At 46.1% G+C, this 17,099-nt stretch overlaps 1 protein-coding gene across 1 annotated transcript in view; it reads left to right on the top strand.

Annotated features, from left to right (window-relative positions):
• The first annotated feature begins 905 nt into the window (after nucleotides 1-905).
• ANKRD42 (ankyrin repeat domain 42) overlaps nucleotides 906-17,099 on the top strand; it is an 18,594-nt gene continuing 2,400 nt past the window's right edge. Inside the window, exons 1-11 of the mRNA XM_018555812.1 lie at nucleotides 906-995; nucleotides 3,022-3,188; nucleotides 4,843-4,950; nucleotides 5,839-5,958; nucleotides 6,536-6,671; nucleotides 8,186-8,386; nucleotides 10,433-10,558; nucleotides 11,584-11,689; nucleotides 12,798-12,970; nucleotides 13,999-14,125; nucleotides 15,975-16,116. Of these exons, the coding sequence (XP_018411314.1) occupies nucleotides 965-995; nucleotides 3,022-3,188; nucleotides 4,843-4,950; nucleotides 5,839-5,958; nucleotides 6,536-6,671; nucleotides 8,186-8,386; nucleotides 10,433-10,558; nucleotides 11,584-11,689; nucleotides 12,798-12,970; nucleotides 13,999-14,125; nucleotides 15,975-16,116 (1,437 nt within the window). The 5' untranslated portion in view covers nucleotides 906-964. The remainder of the gene's footprint in view (nucleotides 996-3,021; nucleotides 3,189-4,842; nucleotides 4,951-5,838; nucleotides 5,959-6,535; nucleotides 6,672-8,185; nucleotides 8,387-10,432; nucleotides 10,559-11,583; nucleotides 11,690-12,797; nucleotides 12,971-13,998; nucleotides 14,126-15,974; nucleotides 16,117-17,099) is intronic.

Raw genomic sequence — 17,099 nt, forward strand, 5'->3', positions numbered from 1 at the left:
TTGCTGGGTTTTGTAGTCCTCTATAGCCGTTGCCATTCTGCATGCATTGCTGTATAATTTTACACTTTCCATTTCACTATATTGCACACCACACTATCTTTTTTTTTTCTTTTTTACTTCCACCGGTTCAAGCTTGCTCCTGTGATGGACTACAACCTCAATACAAACTAGTAGTCCATCACTGGAGCCATTTTTTAAACTTTATTTTATAGTTTATCCGATTAATCGAACTTAATAATCGGCTAACTAATCGATTTTGAAAATAATCGTTAGCTGCAGCTCTAACAACTATTGATTTCAATGGGAGGCCATAGGCAGCACATGTAGTTCCCATGGTGGAATAGGCCCCAATTTATGTTCTAGGTCCCATAAATCTGTTTGTATCAGGCCTATGTTCAAATGCTCTATCATACATTTTGCAAGCAGCCCGATTTCTACCATCCAGTCCAGTAAAATGGCAGCTGGGTTGAACCCCCTACACCCACAACCTCATGGAGCAGATACTATCCTGGATTACAAACCCGGTTTCCGTGGAAACCACTCGGTGCCTATGAAGTCTGTAGCTAGAGAACAACCAACACATCCTAAGCGCCTAAAACAAAAATGGCGGCACAGCCGCTGCTCCGGAAATGACGTTTAAAAAAAAACCCACACCCGGTGCGCAGAAGAAGTTTTGTGTGCAAACCTCGTAGTTCTAAGGAAACCGGAAGTAATGCGGTCCCAGAACTCGATAAGTTCGATCTTTCGATCGATCACCGGTCTCCGTGGAAACCGCAGGCTGTCTATGAACTGTGGAACGGGAGAAGAGGCAACGCATGCTATATGCCAAGAACAAAGATGGCTGAGGCCGGCACAGATATGGAAATGACGTTTAAAAAAATCAAACCCGGTTTCCAAGGAAACCACTGGGCGTCCAGGAAGTCTTTACATTACAGCGAGCTGTAAACATAAGTGACGACCGAAGATGCCAGCAGCCTCCGGAGCCTCTACGAATGGTGAGCGGCGGCCCCGGGAAAGGAACATGGGCGGGGACGGGATGGTGGGAAACAGGGAAACATGTCACATGACCTCCCCATCCAGCTGTGTGCCTCAAGTGCTGCACTGGCACTCTGTGTTCAGTCTCCAAATAGGCTATTGAGTGATGCCAGTGAGGCAGCATTCTGCAAATTGCCAGAGATACTTTGAATACATCAATAAAATGCACTAAAATAAATGAAATAAAGAAAGAAAATGACATAAGTAAATAAAATAAAGACATTTAATAAATGAATAAATAAACATATAAAATAGAAAACAACCTGTGTGCTTTTTTAAAAAAACAAGTTTTTTTTAAAACTTATCTAGGGAGAGATAGAGAGAGATTTTCAATAATGACAAAGGAAAACCAGAACAAATTTGGTGCCGTCATCCCTAGTTATCAGTTAGGTTTCGTCTGTTGATGAAACAAGGTTGGTTGTTGCGTCACTTTTACTCCAGTTTTTGAAAATCTTCTACAAAATTCTGGAGATTTGCTTTTTGCCGACATGAATTCTGTAAATGTTTGTCATTGGGCGATGATGATGGTGGTGGTGGTGGTGGTGATGATGATGATGGTAGTAGTGAAGATAGTGATGATGGTGGTGGTGATAATAATGATAGTAATTATGATGGTGATAGTGGTGGTGATAGTGATGGTTGTGGTGACGGTGGGGATGATGATAGGGATAATGGTGGTGGTGATAGTGATGGTGGTGATGGTGGTGGTGATGATGATGGTGATAGCGATGGTGGTGATGATGATGGTGATAGCGATGGTGGTGATGATGATGGTGATAGCGATGGTGGTGATGATGATGGTGGTGATGATGGTGATAGTGGTGATGGTGATGATAGTGATGATGGTGGTGATGATAGTGGTGGTGGTGATGATAGTGGTGGTGGTAATGATGATAGTGATGGTGGTGATGATAGTGATGGAATTAGTGATGATGGTGATGATGATAGTGGTGGTGGTGATGATAGTGGTGGTGGTAATGATGATAGTGATGGTGGTGATGATAGTGATGGAATTAGTGATGATGGTGATGATGATAGTGATGGTGGTGATGATGATAGTGATGGTGGTGATGATGATCATGATAATGGTGATAGTGGGGGTGATGATGATGATGATAATGATGATAGTGATAGTGGTGGTGCTGATGATGATAGTGATGGTGGTGATGATGATAGTGGTGGTGATAGTGATGATGATAGTGATAGTGGTGGTGATGATGATGATAGTGATGATGACGATAGTGATGGTGGTGAGGATGATAGTGGTGGTGAGGATGATAGTGGTGGTGATGATGATGATGATAGTGATGGTGGTGATAATGATAGTGGGGATAGTGGTGGTGATGATGACGATAGTGATGGTGGTGATGATGATAGTGATGGTGGTGATAATGATAGTGGGGATAGTGGTGGTGATGATAGTGATGGTGATGATGATGATAGTGATGGTGGTGATGATGATAGTGGGGATAGTGGTGGTGATGATGATGATGATAGTGATGGTGATGATGACGATAGTGATGGTGGTGATGATGATAGGGGGGATAGTGGTGGTGATGATGATGATAGTGATGGTGGGGATGATGATAGTGATGGTGGTGATAATGATAGTGGGGATAGTGGTGGTGATGATGATGATAGTGATGGTGGTGATGATGATAGTGATGGTGGTGATAATGATAGTGGGGATAGTGGTGGTGATGATAGTGATGGTGATGATGATGATAGTGATGGTGGTGATGATGATAGTGGGGATAGTGGTGGTGATGATGATGATGATAGTGATGGTGATGATGACGATAGTGATGGTGGTGATGATGATAGGGGGGATAGGGGTGGTGATGATGATGATAGTGGGGATAGTGGTGGTGATGATAGTGATGGTGATGATGATGATAGTGATGGTGGTGATAATGATAGTGGGGATAGTGGTGGTGATGATGATGATAGTGATGGTGGGGATGATGGTGTCCCTTCTTATTTCAGCTGCGGTGCAGAAGAAGAGGAGTTACAGCAGTATTCATGAGGCGGTGAAGTGTGGGGATGTGGAGCAGTTGGAGAAGATTGTGAAGAGCGGGACGCCAGTTAATGAGGTGGATCCGGTTCATAAATTCACTCCTCTGCACTGGGCGGCACACTCCGGGAGCCTGGAGGTAAGAGGACTCACTGATTTGGATTATGTTGCCTTGATAAGGGGACCTGTAGAGTGAAAAGTGGCATTTCTATGTTTGTGACGAGAATAAAATGTTTCTTCTTGGTCCTTTTATGGTGTGCTGGTGATGCATCAAGACTTGTGAAGGCATTATTCATCTTTGAGACTTTTCTAGGCATCAATTTTTTCTTTTCTTTTCAAAAAGATTTTTATTAGTTTTTTAACATTTTCAAAATGAAATGTGACATTGATACATCATTTTCTAATCTAGGCATCAATTTAATGTTTCCATGCACCCGGCATAATTGAGACTTTTGAGGCCATCAAGAAGATGACCCGTTTGTCTAATCTGACTATAGACATGGGGAAATGGCATTCCTTGTTACTCCGCAGAATTACCTAGAACCCCCAACATTAAAGTGTTATTAAACCCTCCCATGTTTTTGCATATACATATATAAGGCTAGTAAGCAGTAGAAATATGCAAAACGATTAAAAAAAAAACCTTTTCAAAGTGTTAATACTTACCTGTGTCTTCGCCGTGCGCTCCCGTCCCGAACATCTGAAGAGTCTCCGGCGGCCGCAAAGGATCTTCGGATGTTCGGCCGGGAGACGAGGAGAGACACAAGGTAAGTCTATGGAGGAGCGTGCACCTGCACAGCCACCGTGGGACACCAGAGTTGAGGAGGACAGAGGAGTCAGCGCTGGAGGGACAGCTGAAAAGGAAAGTAAGGAAGAAGAAGATCGGATTAAAGGAGAACTATGAGGGGGGTGCATTTCACTCACCTCATAGTTCTAGCCGACCTGTGACAATGAGACTGTCACAGGTCGGCTCAGTAGATCGGGAAGTGAGCGAACACATACCGTCGCTCGCTCACTTCTCGATCCTTTCACTGCAGAGAGCCGTGACAGGGGAGGGACTAGGATTCCCCCCTCCCCGATCCTCCAGCGCTGACTGGCAGAACGGACGGGGGCGGCTACAGCTGGCTCTGCCTCTAGATAGTCACTCACGCAGCTGGGCGGATCCAGACATAATTGTCGGAATCCGTTTCAGCTGCGGCGTCTCAGTATACCGCAAACTATAGCTCGCGGTATACTGAGCCTAGGGTGACGGGAGGACGCTAGTTTGTGTCCTCCCGTTACCCTAAGGAGAACTATGGGGAAAAACACTGACCCCATAGTTCTCCTTTAAGAGGCATGATTTAAGGTAAGTCCTTACAGCAGGATTGGGAAGGGGGGGAAAAACGTTTGACTTTAATACCATTTCTCCGATGATTGAAAATCCAGTTGCGTGTCGGGGGAAGTCACTGGTGTCATTGATGACATGCTCAGTAGCATGCTCCTAAGTCCAGGCATGGTCAGGGGAAAAGTTAAGCAGAAAGCTCTCCAACCATTGATACCGGAGATTGCCCGAATTACAGCAAAGCTTAGGAAGATTGCCAGGGACTACCAAGAATGAACCCCGGGACTCTGGTGGTCTTCATAATACAGTTTGATATTTATTCCAAAAACATCTCTCGTCTTTCTGGAGGCCTTGCTGAGACCCTCTTCCCCGCCGCATTATATATACACAATCACCCAAACAACCCTGGACACTGCCCGAAACACATGTGTATGAACTTTAAGCTTTTACTATGAATGTCTTCCTATTGCAGTGCCTGCATTGGTTGCTTTGGCATGGAGCAGATATCGGCGAAGTGACAACACGAGGCTGGACTGCAGCTCACTTAGCCGCCATCAGAGGCCAAGATGCGTGCATGCAGGTACGTCATTGTGTGACAACGGTGCCGATTTGCTCTTCAGGTCTGTAGATCTCTATGTGTGTTCTTTGTTTGTTGTACCAGTAATTGTCAATGCTTTTTCCTGACTCCTCCTACCAGCTGTGTGTCCTGCCTCCTGCTCCTCTGTCCTTGTACAAGCACTGCCTATGGGTATTTAAAGGGGACCTGTCAGTTTAGATGTATGGGAGCTGCAAGAACTAATTTTCTGGATTGAACGTGTATAGTTTTGTTAGAGATTTTTTTATTTGTGATATGTCAGGGCCGGAACAATCTCAGAAACTGGGTCGCCAATGCTCCCAGTTCCAAATTCCCTAGTAAATTTGGGAAAATGGAATAACCCACTCAAATCTGTCTCTCTCCCCTCCGCTATACTTACATTTCGGCGAACGGTCCTTCCTCTCTGCCGGTACAGGTGTACTATCCGTACCCCATACTGATCCTTAGTGCAGGGCGGGTAATTCCATTTTCCCAAATTCACTTGAGAAAGTTAACTTACCCTTTAAAAATTGCAGCCAATGCCTAAATTTTGAGGTTTCTTTAGTGTTGTCAATGGAGCTGGCTCCTGGATTTGACAGGCTGGCTCCTGGATTGGACAGGCTGGCTCCTAGATTAGATTGGACAGGCTGGCTCCTTGATTTGACAGGCTGGCTCCTGGATTGGACAGGCTGGCTCCTGGATTGGACAGGCTGGCTCCTGAATTCCATATTAATTTGGTTTATGTTTCAATTTTAAAAAATTAAATGTATCTTTCTCTTCAGAAATGGATCAGATTATGACATTATTATTATCAGTAGTCTTTTGTACTTTATACACTTTTATATGCAGTCATACAGCACGCTATCTTTTATCTATAATGATTTTATATTGCAGGCTCTTGTCCTTAGTGGAGCAAACCTGTCAGCTAAAGATGACCGTCAGTGCTGCCCCGCTCACCTGGCGACTGCCCATGGCCACTCGTTCACTCTACAGACCATACAGCGCAGTGGAGCAGTGAGTATTATTATTGCTGATGTCCATAACACTGTTAAGTACTGATGCTCCGGGTCATTCAAGCTGCCATGAGCCCAGGCTTAGAAGCGCCCAATTCTCCAAACTGACACCCACCCATTCATTTGTACACTTTTGGTTCTAAAGCATGGAGGTTCAGCATCACATGTGGGCGTTACCTAGGGCAGTGTGCATGCAGATGCAGTCTGCCTAGGAACATCCACTCCTCCAGACTGACAATAATCCATCAAGCTATTTTGGCATTTGCATAACTCCTCCCAAGATTCAGCCCATTTCTTGCGTCAGCGCTGAGCTCTCTTGCGTGAGCACTCACAGCATCCTACTGAGGCATGGTGCTGTGATGTTTTCAAGAAGCTATGTACAGCACCCTTTTAGCTCCTGCCTGATCTGCCTGCATTGCATAGAGAAGCATAGAGACCCCGTGATGACATCACCGCCTCTAAAATAAGGTATATCTTAAAATGAAAAGGTTTTCTATAAAGATGCCATTAGCGTGCTGACGCAGAAAACGATCCTATTTCCTGTTAGGTTTCTTCCATTGATATTTATTTTTAAACAGGATACGAGCAGTCCTGACGTGAATGGTTGGACAGCGGTTCACTACGCTGCGTTCCATGGCCGACTTGGCTGTTTGCAGCTCCTTGTAAGATGGGGAGCTTCTATAGAGGACGCAGATCACAATGGAAACTCTCCAGGTAATAATGTTATGGCGACTGCTAGAATTAGGAGGAAGCAAAGGAAACGTAAAGCTAGAATGCTGTGGCTGGAGTTGGGCTTTAAAGGAAATGAAAGTGTATTCTATATTCAGGGGCAGATTTCCCACAAGGCCAAACGAGACCCAGGCTCAAGGCGGCAGGGAGCAGAGGGGCGGCAGGGGTGTGGAATCTCCCAACGCCCAGGACATGCAGTTCCGGACACCAGGGAGCAGAGGGGCGGCAGGGGTGGGGAATCTCCCGACGCCCAGGACATGCAGTTCCGGACACCAGGGAGCAGAGGGGCGGCAGGGGTGGGGAATCTCCCGACGCCCAGGACATGCAGTTCCGGACACCAGGGAGCAGAGGGGCGGCAGGGGTGGGGAATCTCCCGACGCCCAGGACATGCAGTTCCGGACACCAGGGAGCAGAGGGGCGGCAGGGGTGGGGAATCTCCCGACGCCCAGGACATGCAGTTCCGGACACCAGGGAGCAGAGGGGCGGCAGGGGTGGGGAATCTCCCGACGCCCAGGACATGCAGTTCCGGACACCAGGGAGCAGAGGGGTGGCAGGTGTGTGGAATCTCCCGACGCCCAGGACATGCAGTTCCGGGTGGGTAGTTGTTTTCTACATTTAGCCCTACTACTGGGCAAGCAGGGCTAAATGTAGAGCGGGGAAGCCACTCGTTTGTTTACAAGTGATCTCGGCGATGTCACCAAGATCACTTTTGTGCAGCCTGCAGGTCTGTTCCATCTGCTGGCTACCTCTGTCCCCGCCGGCCGCCTCCGAAGATGGAGATCCTTTCTTTAGGATGGAGAGCGGGGAGCAGAGCAGAGAAGGTCCTAAACACTGAGAAGGGGAGCGCTGTGCTAGAACTCCTGTAGTGGAGGTGACAGGTTCAAAAAGAGAACCTGTCACCTCCAAATGCTATCACACAGGGGCTTGTTAGCTCCTGTGTGATAGCAATAAAGTTAAGTGGAAAAAAAATAAAATTAAAATTGATAAGAAATCTATCAAATAAATAACAAAAAAGTAAAAACTAAGACATAATAATTAAAATAAAAAATAAAAAGGTGATAAAAAAGTAAAAAAATAACAAGATATAAAAAATAAGATAACAAAATTATAACAAATAAAAGATAAGACAAATATAAATCTAAAAAATTAAAAAAAATTAAAAAAATGGATTAAAAAGTAAAATAAATAAAAATAAAGAGAAAAAAAAATGTAAACTAATCCTGCCGCCCCACCATCTAGTTGCTATTCTCCATGGGGAGGGGATTGGCGGGGAGGGGGGCACATTGAGGAACCTGGTCTTGGGGCAGCAGAGACAGTTAATCCGGCCCTGCCTATAGTGTTATTTTACATTTTCCCTGAAAATAATATTTGAGCTGATATAAATGGCCATCATATGGTGGAACAATGGGCGGTATTAAATCTGCATAATAATAATAAGAACTGAGAATAAGATATCAGATTTCTTTTACTAAGAATGATTTGATCTCTTCCGGCTAAAGTTCATCTAGCAGCCATGGAAGGTCACCTGCACTGCTTCAAATTTCTGCTCAGCAAAGTCGTGAGTATAACACGAGCATTGGAAGCGAGGAACAGTAATCAGGACACTGCCAGAGACCTGGCCCGCCGCTTCTATAAAGAGAGGATCACGCAGTACATCGATGGTGTGGAATATGAGCGGGATCATCCAGAGGAACAAGAGAGTGAGTCCCTCTATACCCAGTGTGCCAAATCCATCCTCTGCACACCTATAACAATAGCGGAGACACTGACCCCACTGCAGGGCTGGAGGCTTGGAAGGGCCATAGACAGTATAGACCAGGGGTAGGCAAACTCAAGCCCTCCAGATGTGGTGAAACTACAAACACCATCATGCAGCTTCCTCTGGTAGTCATGTCTGTGGCTGTTTAGAGTCTTGCAGTGCCTAATGGGGTTTGTAGTTGCACCACGGCTGGAGGGCCAGAGTTTGCCTACCCCCTGGTTTAGACCAACCTTTCTCTACCATAGAAGAACCATTAAATTAATTTTCCGGTTTCTAAGCAAGAATTATTATTTCTACAGTCATGGTGCATTCGTGTAATCAATGAGTTGTAGATTTAAGTTATAATAGCAACCAGAAAAGAAATGCAGATAATGAAAGTTGTAGTGTTTGGTGGTTAGTGGAGAAGGAACCCCCTGATGTTGGTGGTTAATGGAAAAGGGCCCCATTGCCTTGGTGTTTAGTGGAGAAGTTTCCCCTTCCATTGGTGGTCAGTAGAGAAGGACCCCCTTTTATTGGTGGTTAGTGGGAAATGGCCCTATTACCTTGGTGGTCAGTGGAGAAGGGCCGCCTCACATTGGTGGTCAGTGGAGAAATGTCCCCTTACATTGGTGCTCAGTGGAGAAGGTCCTCTTATATTGGTGGTCAGTGGAGAAGGTCCTCTTATATTGGTGGTCAATGGAGAAGGTCCTCTTATATTGGTGGTCAGTGGAGAAGGTCCTCTTATATTGGTGGTCAGTGGAGAAAGTCCTCTTTTATTGGTGCTCAGTGGAGAAGGTCCTCTTATATTGGTGGTTAGTGGAAAAGGGCCCCAATATCTTGGTGTTCAATGGAGTAGCACCCCCTTACATTGGTGATCAGTGAAAAAGGACTCCCTTATATTGGTGCATAGTAGAAAAGGGTCCTATTACCTTGGCATCCAATAGAGAAGGGTCCCCTTACATTGGTGGTCAGTAGAGAAGGACCCCCTTTTTTTGGTGGTTAGTGGAAAAGGGCCCCATTACTTTGGTGTTCAGTGGAGAAGGCCCCCACACATTGGTGGTTAGTGGGAAAAGGGACCCAATATTTTGGTGTTCAATGGAGTAGCACCCCCTTACATTTGTGATCAGAGGAAAAGAACTCCCTAGTATTGGTGAGCAGAGGAAAATGACTCCCTATTATCTAGATGTTTAGTGGAAAAGGGCCCCCTTACATTGGTGGTCATTGGAGTAGGGACACCTTCAGTTGATGGTCAACGGGGGAGGCATTTCTTCCATTGGTGGTCAGTGGAGAAGGACCCCCTTACAACACGTTAAAGGAGAATTATGGGGAGAGTGAAATACACTCACCCTCATAATTAGAGCCGATGTGTGACACTGCAGCTGTCACACGTCAGCTCTATTGATCAAGAACTGAGTGATCACATACCGCCGATCGCTCAGTTCCCAGTCTTCTCCATGCAAAGAGTGGTGACTGTCAGTCACCGCTCCCCGCAGGGATTCCCCCCTCCCCTCTCTGTTCCTAAAGCGCTGACTGGCAGAACGGACGGGGGAGGAGGCGGGCACAGCTGGCTCTGCCTCTAGTGGCGGGGTGGATCCCTTTTCCCCACCGCAGAGCAACTTTGCGCTGTCAGCATATAGAGATAGCAAAAGCCCGCTGAGTTTTGGGTCACATAGTATATGTCCTCCGATGATCCTAAAGAGAACAATGGCCAAAGAAGGTTGGGCCATAGTTCTCTTTTAAACATATCCAATGGGAAACTGCTACATCATCATTACAAAACAATGACTATATGGGAGGACATCGAATTTATTGCCTTTCTTTAAAACTTTTTCCTTATACTCCTGACCACCCAAATGTTCCCAATGGAGAATATTCACATGTTATGTCCCATAGATTGGTAGGCACAGTAGTGTCTACAGAATGCTTTGCAGGTCATATTCTGTGACACTGAATTCCGTATGCAGCACTCTTCATTTACAGTAACATAATTGTTTTCTTTGTTTTTTAGATTTGGCATTTCCCGCTCATGTTGCCGCCTTCAAAGGTGACTTAGTAACTCTTCGAAAGCTGGTGGAGAGCGGAATAATCAACATCAATGAACGAGATGCCCGGGGCTCCACGCCGCTGCACAAAGGTAAATGTTACACTTTAGTACTTATAGCCACCAGTGGGACTAAATATAAATATATTTGGTTCTTGTCAACTACTGATGATATAAAGTCTTTGATCTAAATGGCTTTAACTCCTTGCCGTCTGCCCATCGTAAAATTACGGGCGGACGGCGGATCCTTCCCGGCGGATGGATGTACATGTACGTTATTTTTATTTCTGCTAGGGGGCGCGCGCGAGCAGAATCCTGCCGGGTAGGTTAACAGCCGTTACCGGCTGTTTTGTACAAGCGTTCAGCCGGCTGATCGCTTGTACATCCCTGTAGTACTGCGGTGCCCGGGACAGAGAAGACTGGCTCAGCAGCTGCTCATAGAGAGAAGGAGGAGACAACAGCATTTCCCCCACCGCTGATCTCACCCCTTTCTCTCTGTCTATTACATCACTTCCGCCTTTAGCTGTCATTTCTCTGGCTGAGAGCCAGAGAAGAAGCTGATGAAGATCTCTGCTTCATCAGCTTCTTTGGGGGTCCCTAGGTGACATTAGGGGTCTTTGGAACCGCTGATGTCTCCAGAGGACCTGTCATTTTTTTTCTAGCTATTACATTGGGGGCTTTTTAGCCCCCTATGTGTTTGCAATCAAGTTAAAGGAGAATTATGAGGTGAGTGCTTTTCACTCAGCCTCATAATCTGAGCCGACCTGCGACAATGAGACTGTCACAGGTCGGCTCAGTAGATCGGGAAGTGAGCAAACACATACCGGCGTTCGCTCACTTCTCGATCCTGTCACTGCAGAGAGCCGTGACAGCTGAGTGACTGGATTCTCCCCTCCCCTGTCCGATCCTCCAGCGCTGACTGGCGGAACGGACGGGGGAGGGGGTGGGTACAGCTGGCTCTGCCTCTAGATAGGCAGAGCCATATGTCACTCATGCAGCTGCGCGGATCCAGACATAATTGTCGGGATCTGTTTCAGCTGCGGCGTCTCAGTATACCGCGAGCTGCAGCTTATGGAAACACCAGTACGGCGTTGTAATTGCTTTCCTTTCCTTCCCAGCTGCAGGACAGGGCCGGATTGAGTGCCTGCAGTGGCTCCTGGAGATGGGGGCTGACTACAACATCACCAACGAGGCCGGGGAGACCCCAAAAGATGTTGCTAAACGGTAATATGATTGGGTGTCATTTTCTTAGCCGGTATACAGCCATTCCCAGAACAGCCCATTCAGAATGATGGTGATAATGTCTCTGGATTTCCATTGTTAAGGTTTGAGCTTAGCGGTTGTGATGGAGAGCTGGCCACACAATTTGCAATGTGATTGTACCATCTGCTAGGTTTAGATAGAATTGTGTAGAAATTCCAATGTGATCCAATTCAGTCATCAGATGTGCCTGAGGTTGTATGAAATGTTTGTCGGAACAGTTTGTTAGTCTAAGGCAGATTTTAAAGCTGGATACCCACATTACAATCTGATACCGGTACTTCTGCCAGCATGAAGCCGGCTTCCTGAGCAATCAAGAAGCCAGGTGGTGGGTAATGACACACCGCCCGGCCTCTTGATTGCCCGGGAAGCCGGCTTCATGCGGATTGGCCAGGAAGCTGCCTTCCCAGCCAATCAGCAGCAAGCCAGCCAAACAGATGGAGCCGCCTTCTCAGGTAATCAGGAAGTCGGGCAGCAAATCATTACCTGCTGCCCAGCTTCCTGATTGCCGGGAGGCCGACTCCATGTTCCCTCACAGTACTGCCGGTCAGAGGAAATCTCCCTCTGACCAGAAGTTCCGGTATCGAAGGTAAGTATTGGAGCATTTGGGGCGAGTACGAGTACCACCAATGTAAGGATACTCGGTCTCGGTGCATCCCTAATAGATAGATAGATAGATATAGAGAGAGAGGGATAGATAGATAGATAGATAGATAGATAGATAGATAGATAGATAGATAGAGAGGGATAGAGATAGATAGATAGATAGATAGAGAGGGATAGAGATAGATAGATAGATAGATAGATAGATAGATAGATAGATAGATAGATAGATAGATAGATAGATATAGAGAGAGAGGGATAGAGAGAGATAGATAGATATAGAGAGAGAGGGATAGAGATAGATAGATAGAGAGATCGATATAGAGAGAGAGCGATATAGAGGGAGAGGGATAGAGAGAGATAGAGAGAGATAGAGAGAGATAGATAGATTGATACAGGTAGATAGATAGATAAGTTTCTTGCCATCCATCTCTAATATTCACAAGCGTCTGTCTTTTCCTGCTTACAGATTTGCACAGCTAGCAGCCGTCAAACTCCTGGGAGGAGGCGGCATGGAGGAAGACTCTGATGAAGAACTGAGTGAAGACGATCCATTATTCTTTGAAAGACATGGAGTGGAGGGGAGCACGGACCAACACGACGACTTAAACCTAAGTGCAGCCGAGAAGAAGCAGGCGCGCAGTATGTATCCGAGCTTCCAAAGAAACAGGATAGAAGCCATTTATCATCAATCTGCAGTGCTCTGTGGTTACAGAGCTGAGTGATAGCCACACCTCTCATCACACATGTCTGGGGAGGGGGGGGTGTCAGATCATTTCTATTACTGAGTGCTGATGACTGTGTGCAGTGGGTTTAACTCTGGTGCCTATTAGACTGCATATTCAGTCATATTCAGACTCCCTAAACATCTGCTGTCATAGGCAAGGAAAGGAAAGAAAATAATATGAAAATGGAGGTTTTAAATGTCTATCAGACTTCATATCCATTTCTGTGACTTCAGCTGGGCTTTAAATTAAAACTGACCGCATTGCAGTTTGATTATACCTACCTCAGTTGTTCTTTAGTAACATTGCCAAGAGCTGCACGTATCTGCACCTACAATATGTAAGCTAATATTTCATATGCAGTGGTTTCAGTGGCCCTGAGATGACCCTCGCCTTCCTTTTAGGTGCTGCCCTTTCACCTGCCCTCCATTGTGGTGGATGCAGGAATTTCCCTGTGTCATACATGTTGTTGGACCAGAGTATCTCTAAAGCAGCCATTCTCAACCAGGGTTCTGTGGAACACTGGGGTTCTTCCAGAGTTTGCTTGGGGATCCTTGATGGTACCTTCATGGTTTCAGGTTAGATGCCACTTAGCAGAGCCAGCAGCATGACATCAATGACCTTTTTAGCTGTCTGAAAGGGGGGCATTCTGATCACCAATGTAAGGAGCATTCTTCCCACTGATCACCAATATAAGGATCATTCTTCCCACTGACCCCTGAGGAATTAATTTATACAGGGGGTTCCCCACCTACACTGCAGTTGGATAGTGTGCAATGATGATATGAAGTGTATCTAGAGGGCAGATGTTCATGGAAGGGCAGAGCATAGCCAGGAACAAGCACATGACTCAGGATAAGAAGTAACAATGGAAAGCACAGAAGATGTCATGTGTATGGTTGGCCAACACTCTAAACGTTGTGTAACTTGCCATCTTCCTTGCAGTCAGAGCACACAAAAAGATGAAGGAACTGGAGAATCTTCTGCAAATTGCTAAAAGCAATTATAAGCATCTCGGTGGGATCCTGGAAGAGGAAACTCAGATGAAGAGAGAACAGAAAGAATCGGAGCGGTATGTGTTACTTTTGTTACCATTCATTTATGTGGCAGGGAAAATGAAATCCCCACCAGATCCCCCCATACCAGATGCCCCCATACCAGATCCTCCCATACCAGATCCTCCCATACCAGATCCCCCTATACCAGATCCCCCTATACTGTGGGGAGCCATTTTATAGTGTATCTGAAATCCAGAACAAAAGTGTCATATATTGCAGGTTCAATCCTTAGGTGTGGCAGCGACATTTGTTGTCTTCTTTCGGCCATTTTTTCCTATGTTTTCACCCGGTGATTCTGCCAGGTGAGTCCAACCACAGAGAGGCCTCGGAGATCCCTACTACTTCTATAGATATGAACTGTCAGTGATTTTACTGGCCTCTAGTGAATGTGAGTGTATCTGCAACCTCTAAAGCTTTTCATTGGTCTCTTTGGACCATTCTAAGTGCCTGTGTCAATGGGCTTTGAGCGTGTGTCAATGGCATCAGTTTGAAAATGGCATTTTGACAGATGCCGGCAACTTATAAACAATTGGGCGGAGGTAGCAGTGACAGCTAGCTCCGCCCAACTGTTTACAGTTGCAACAGGTGAGCCATGATTGGGAAGAGTCATCATGACTTTGCCCAATCATGGCTCTCACAGTTCTCTGTGCCCTGATTGGGCAAAGTCTTGCACGTTATCTGTGGTCAGGTGCAAGGCTTTAGGCAATCAGGGCTTCAGAAGGCGCATTGCCTTATGGGGCACTCGGTGGCCGAACAGCCCGCCGAACGCCCTGATAGTTCGCGTGTTCGGTGTACACACAAACTAGCGAAGTTTGAGTCGAACTCACGTTCGGCTCGAACATCGAGCCCGACCCTATTTGATACAGGCCCTACGACGTGTGTTACTCATCCCACTGATTGAGCACAATGGGAAACTTCTGCGGAGAGAAAGCAGAATGCCATTTTACTGGGCGGTGAGTGGAAGGTATGGAGAGATGATGTCATCAAGATGTTGATGATGCCTACAGGCCCTCCAGCAGCACAGAGCACTCTGTGGGAGAGAATTGGAAATAAAGCAATGACCATTCAAATTCTGAGAAGATGGCTTTTGTAGAACACCAGATTAATGGTAAGCAGGTCTTACCTTACCATAAGCAGGTCTTACCTTACCATAAGCAGGTCTTACCTTACCATAAGCAGGTCTTACCTTACCATAAGCAGGCCTTACCTTACCATAAGCAGGCCTTACCTTACCATAAGCAGGCCTTACCTTACCATAAGCAGGCCTTACCTTACCATAAGCAGGTCTTACCTTACCATAAGAAGGCCTTACCTTACCATAAGCAGTTCTTACCTTACCATAAGCAGGTCTTACCTTACCATAAGCAGGCCTTACCTTACCATAAGCAGGCCTTACCTTACCATAAGCAGGCCTTACCTTACCATAAGCAGGCCTTACCTTACCATAAGCAGGCCTTACCTTACCATAAGCTGGCCTTACCTTACCATAAGCTGGCCTTACCTTACCATAAGCTGGCCGTACCTTACCATAAGCAGGCCTTACCTTACCATAAGCAGGCCTTACCTTACCATAAGCTGGCCTTACCTTACCATAAGCTGGCCGTACCTTACCATAAGCTGGCCTTACCTTACCATAAGCTGGCCGTACCTTACCATAAGCTGGCCTTACCGGAGACCCGTTACAATTGAGGGACTACTAGATGGAAAACGGAAGCCCTGGGCAGGAAGCCGTTTGCTTTTTTTTATTTAATCGATTCTAATTGTTTAAAAGCAACATATTATAAGCCAGGATTCCTATTCGCAACCTTGGAGTGAACAGACCTTATATCTGGTAATGTCTGATATTTGTAACCTTCTCTCCAGGATGATAAAAGACTTGGAGGCCCAGCTGGAGTATGAACGCCTACGCCGAGAGAAGATGGAGGTCCAGCTGGATGAATACAGAATGCAGATCTCTCAGCTCAATAGCTGCCTGGAACAGATGAAACCCCCTCCCCGACCCAATGTAAGTGTTCTCATCTTCCGAAGTAAGGTTGTCCTTTAATAAATCCCCTCGGTGGGGAGTGCAGCTCACCTGGGATAATACTCACCTTGGTCTGTAAATCCAGTGAACTTTCCTCTGAGAAGGTCCTGGTCAACTCCCTTTCACACTACTACACATGCGTTCCTATGGATAAGCTATACTCATGGTGGCCTCCAGCAGTCCCTCGGAGTATGGCTTACCCATAAGAATAAATTGGACCATGGTACGCATGCGTTACATAAAGAGGAGCTGCCCAGGATCTTCTTGAAGGTAAGTATTATCTAATGTGGCCTGCAGTCAGAGAGTGGGGGATTTAATAAAGTTCAACTCAGCTAAAGGTACAGTTGTCCTTTAAAGTGTATTCTTCTTAAAGCATGTAAACCTTAAGCAGGAAACACAGGTATTTTTCATCATACGACTTCCAAAGTTCCATGGGAGCCCTAAATACACACCAAGGGGAATTTCTGAAAACTGGAGCAGACAAAATCTGGAGTGGCTGTGCATGGCAACCAATCAGCTTCTCTCTTTTATTTTCAAATCTTAACTAAACAAACTGAAAAGAGAAGCTGATTGGTTGTCATGCACAGCTGCTCCGGATTTGATAAATTCCCCCCAGTATGTGTTATTATGTAAATCTGTTCCAGCTGCGTAAGGGTTTGGCATCCCCAGGCCTCCAGTTCCTCTATACTGGTCAATGAGTTTTCCCATCGTAGTTTTGGGCAATATAATAAATATTTGTTCCTCAGTTTAAATAAACTTTAAAGCTTAATAATTAAGCAGTACGGCCTGGTTAAAGAACATCCGCAAGCCTGCTGATTGGACACTAAAGGAGCAGCAGCACACTGATGAGATCATCCTTGTGCTTCTCCCTCCTGCGAGCATATTTACACTGTTGCCATGAACAGCAGGAGAGCCTTCATTGGCTCAGAGTGCTGACCCCCCCCCCCCACCCCCCCCCCCCCCCT

The sequence above is a fragment of the Nanorana parkeri genome, unplaced genomic scaffold, assembly GCF_000935625.1.
Source record: "Nanorana parkeri isolate BGI_ZX_2015 unplaced genomic scaffold, ASM93562v1 scaffold214, whole genome shotgun sequence".
In the NCBI taxonomy this organism is placed as follows: Eukaryota; Metazoa; Chordata; class Amphibia; order Anura; family Dicroglossidae; genus Nanorana; species Nanorana parkeri.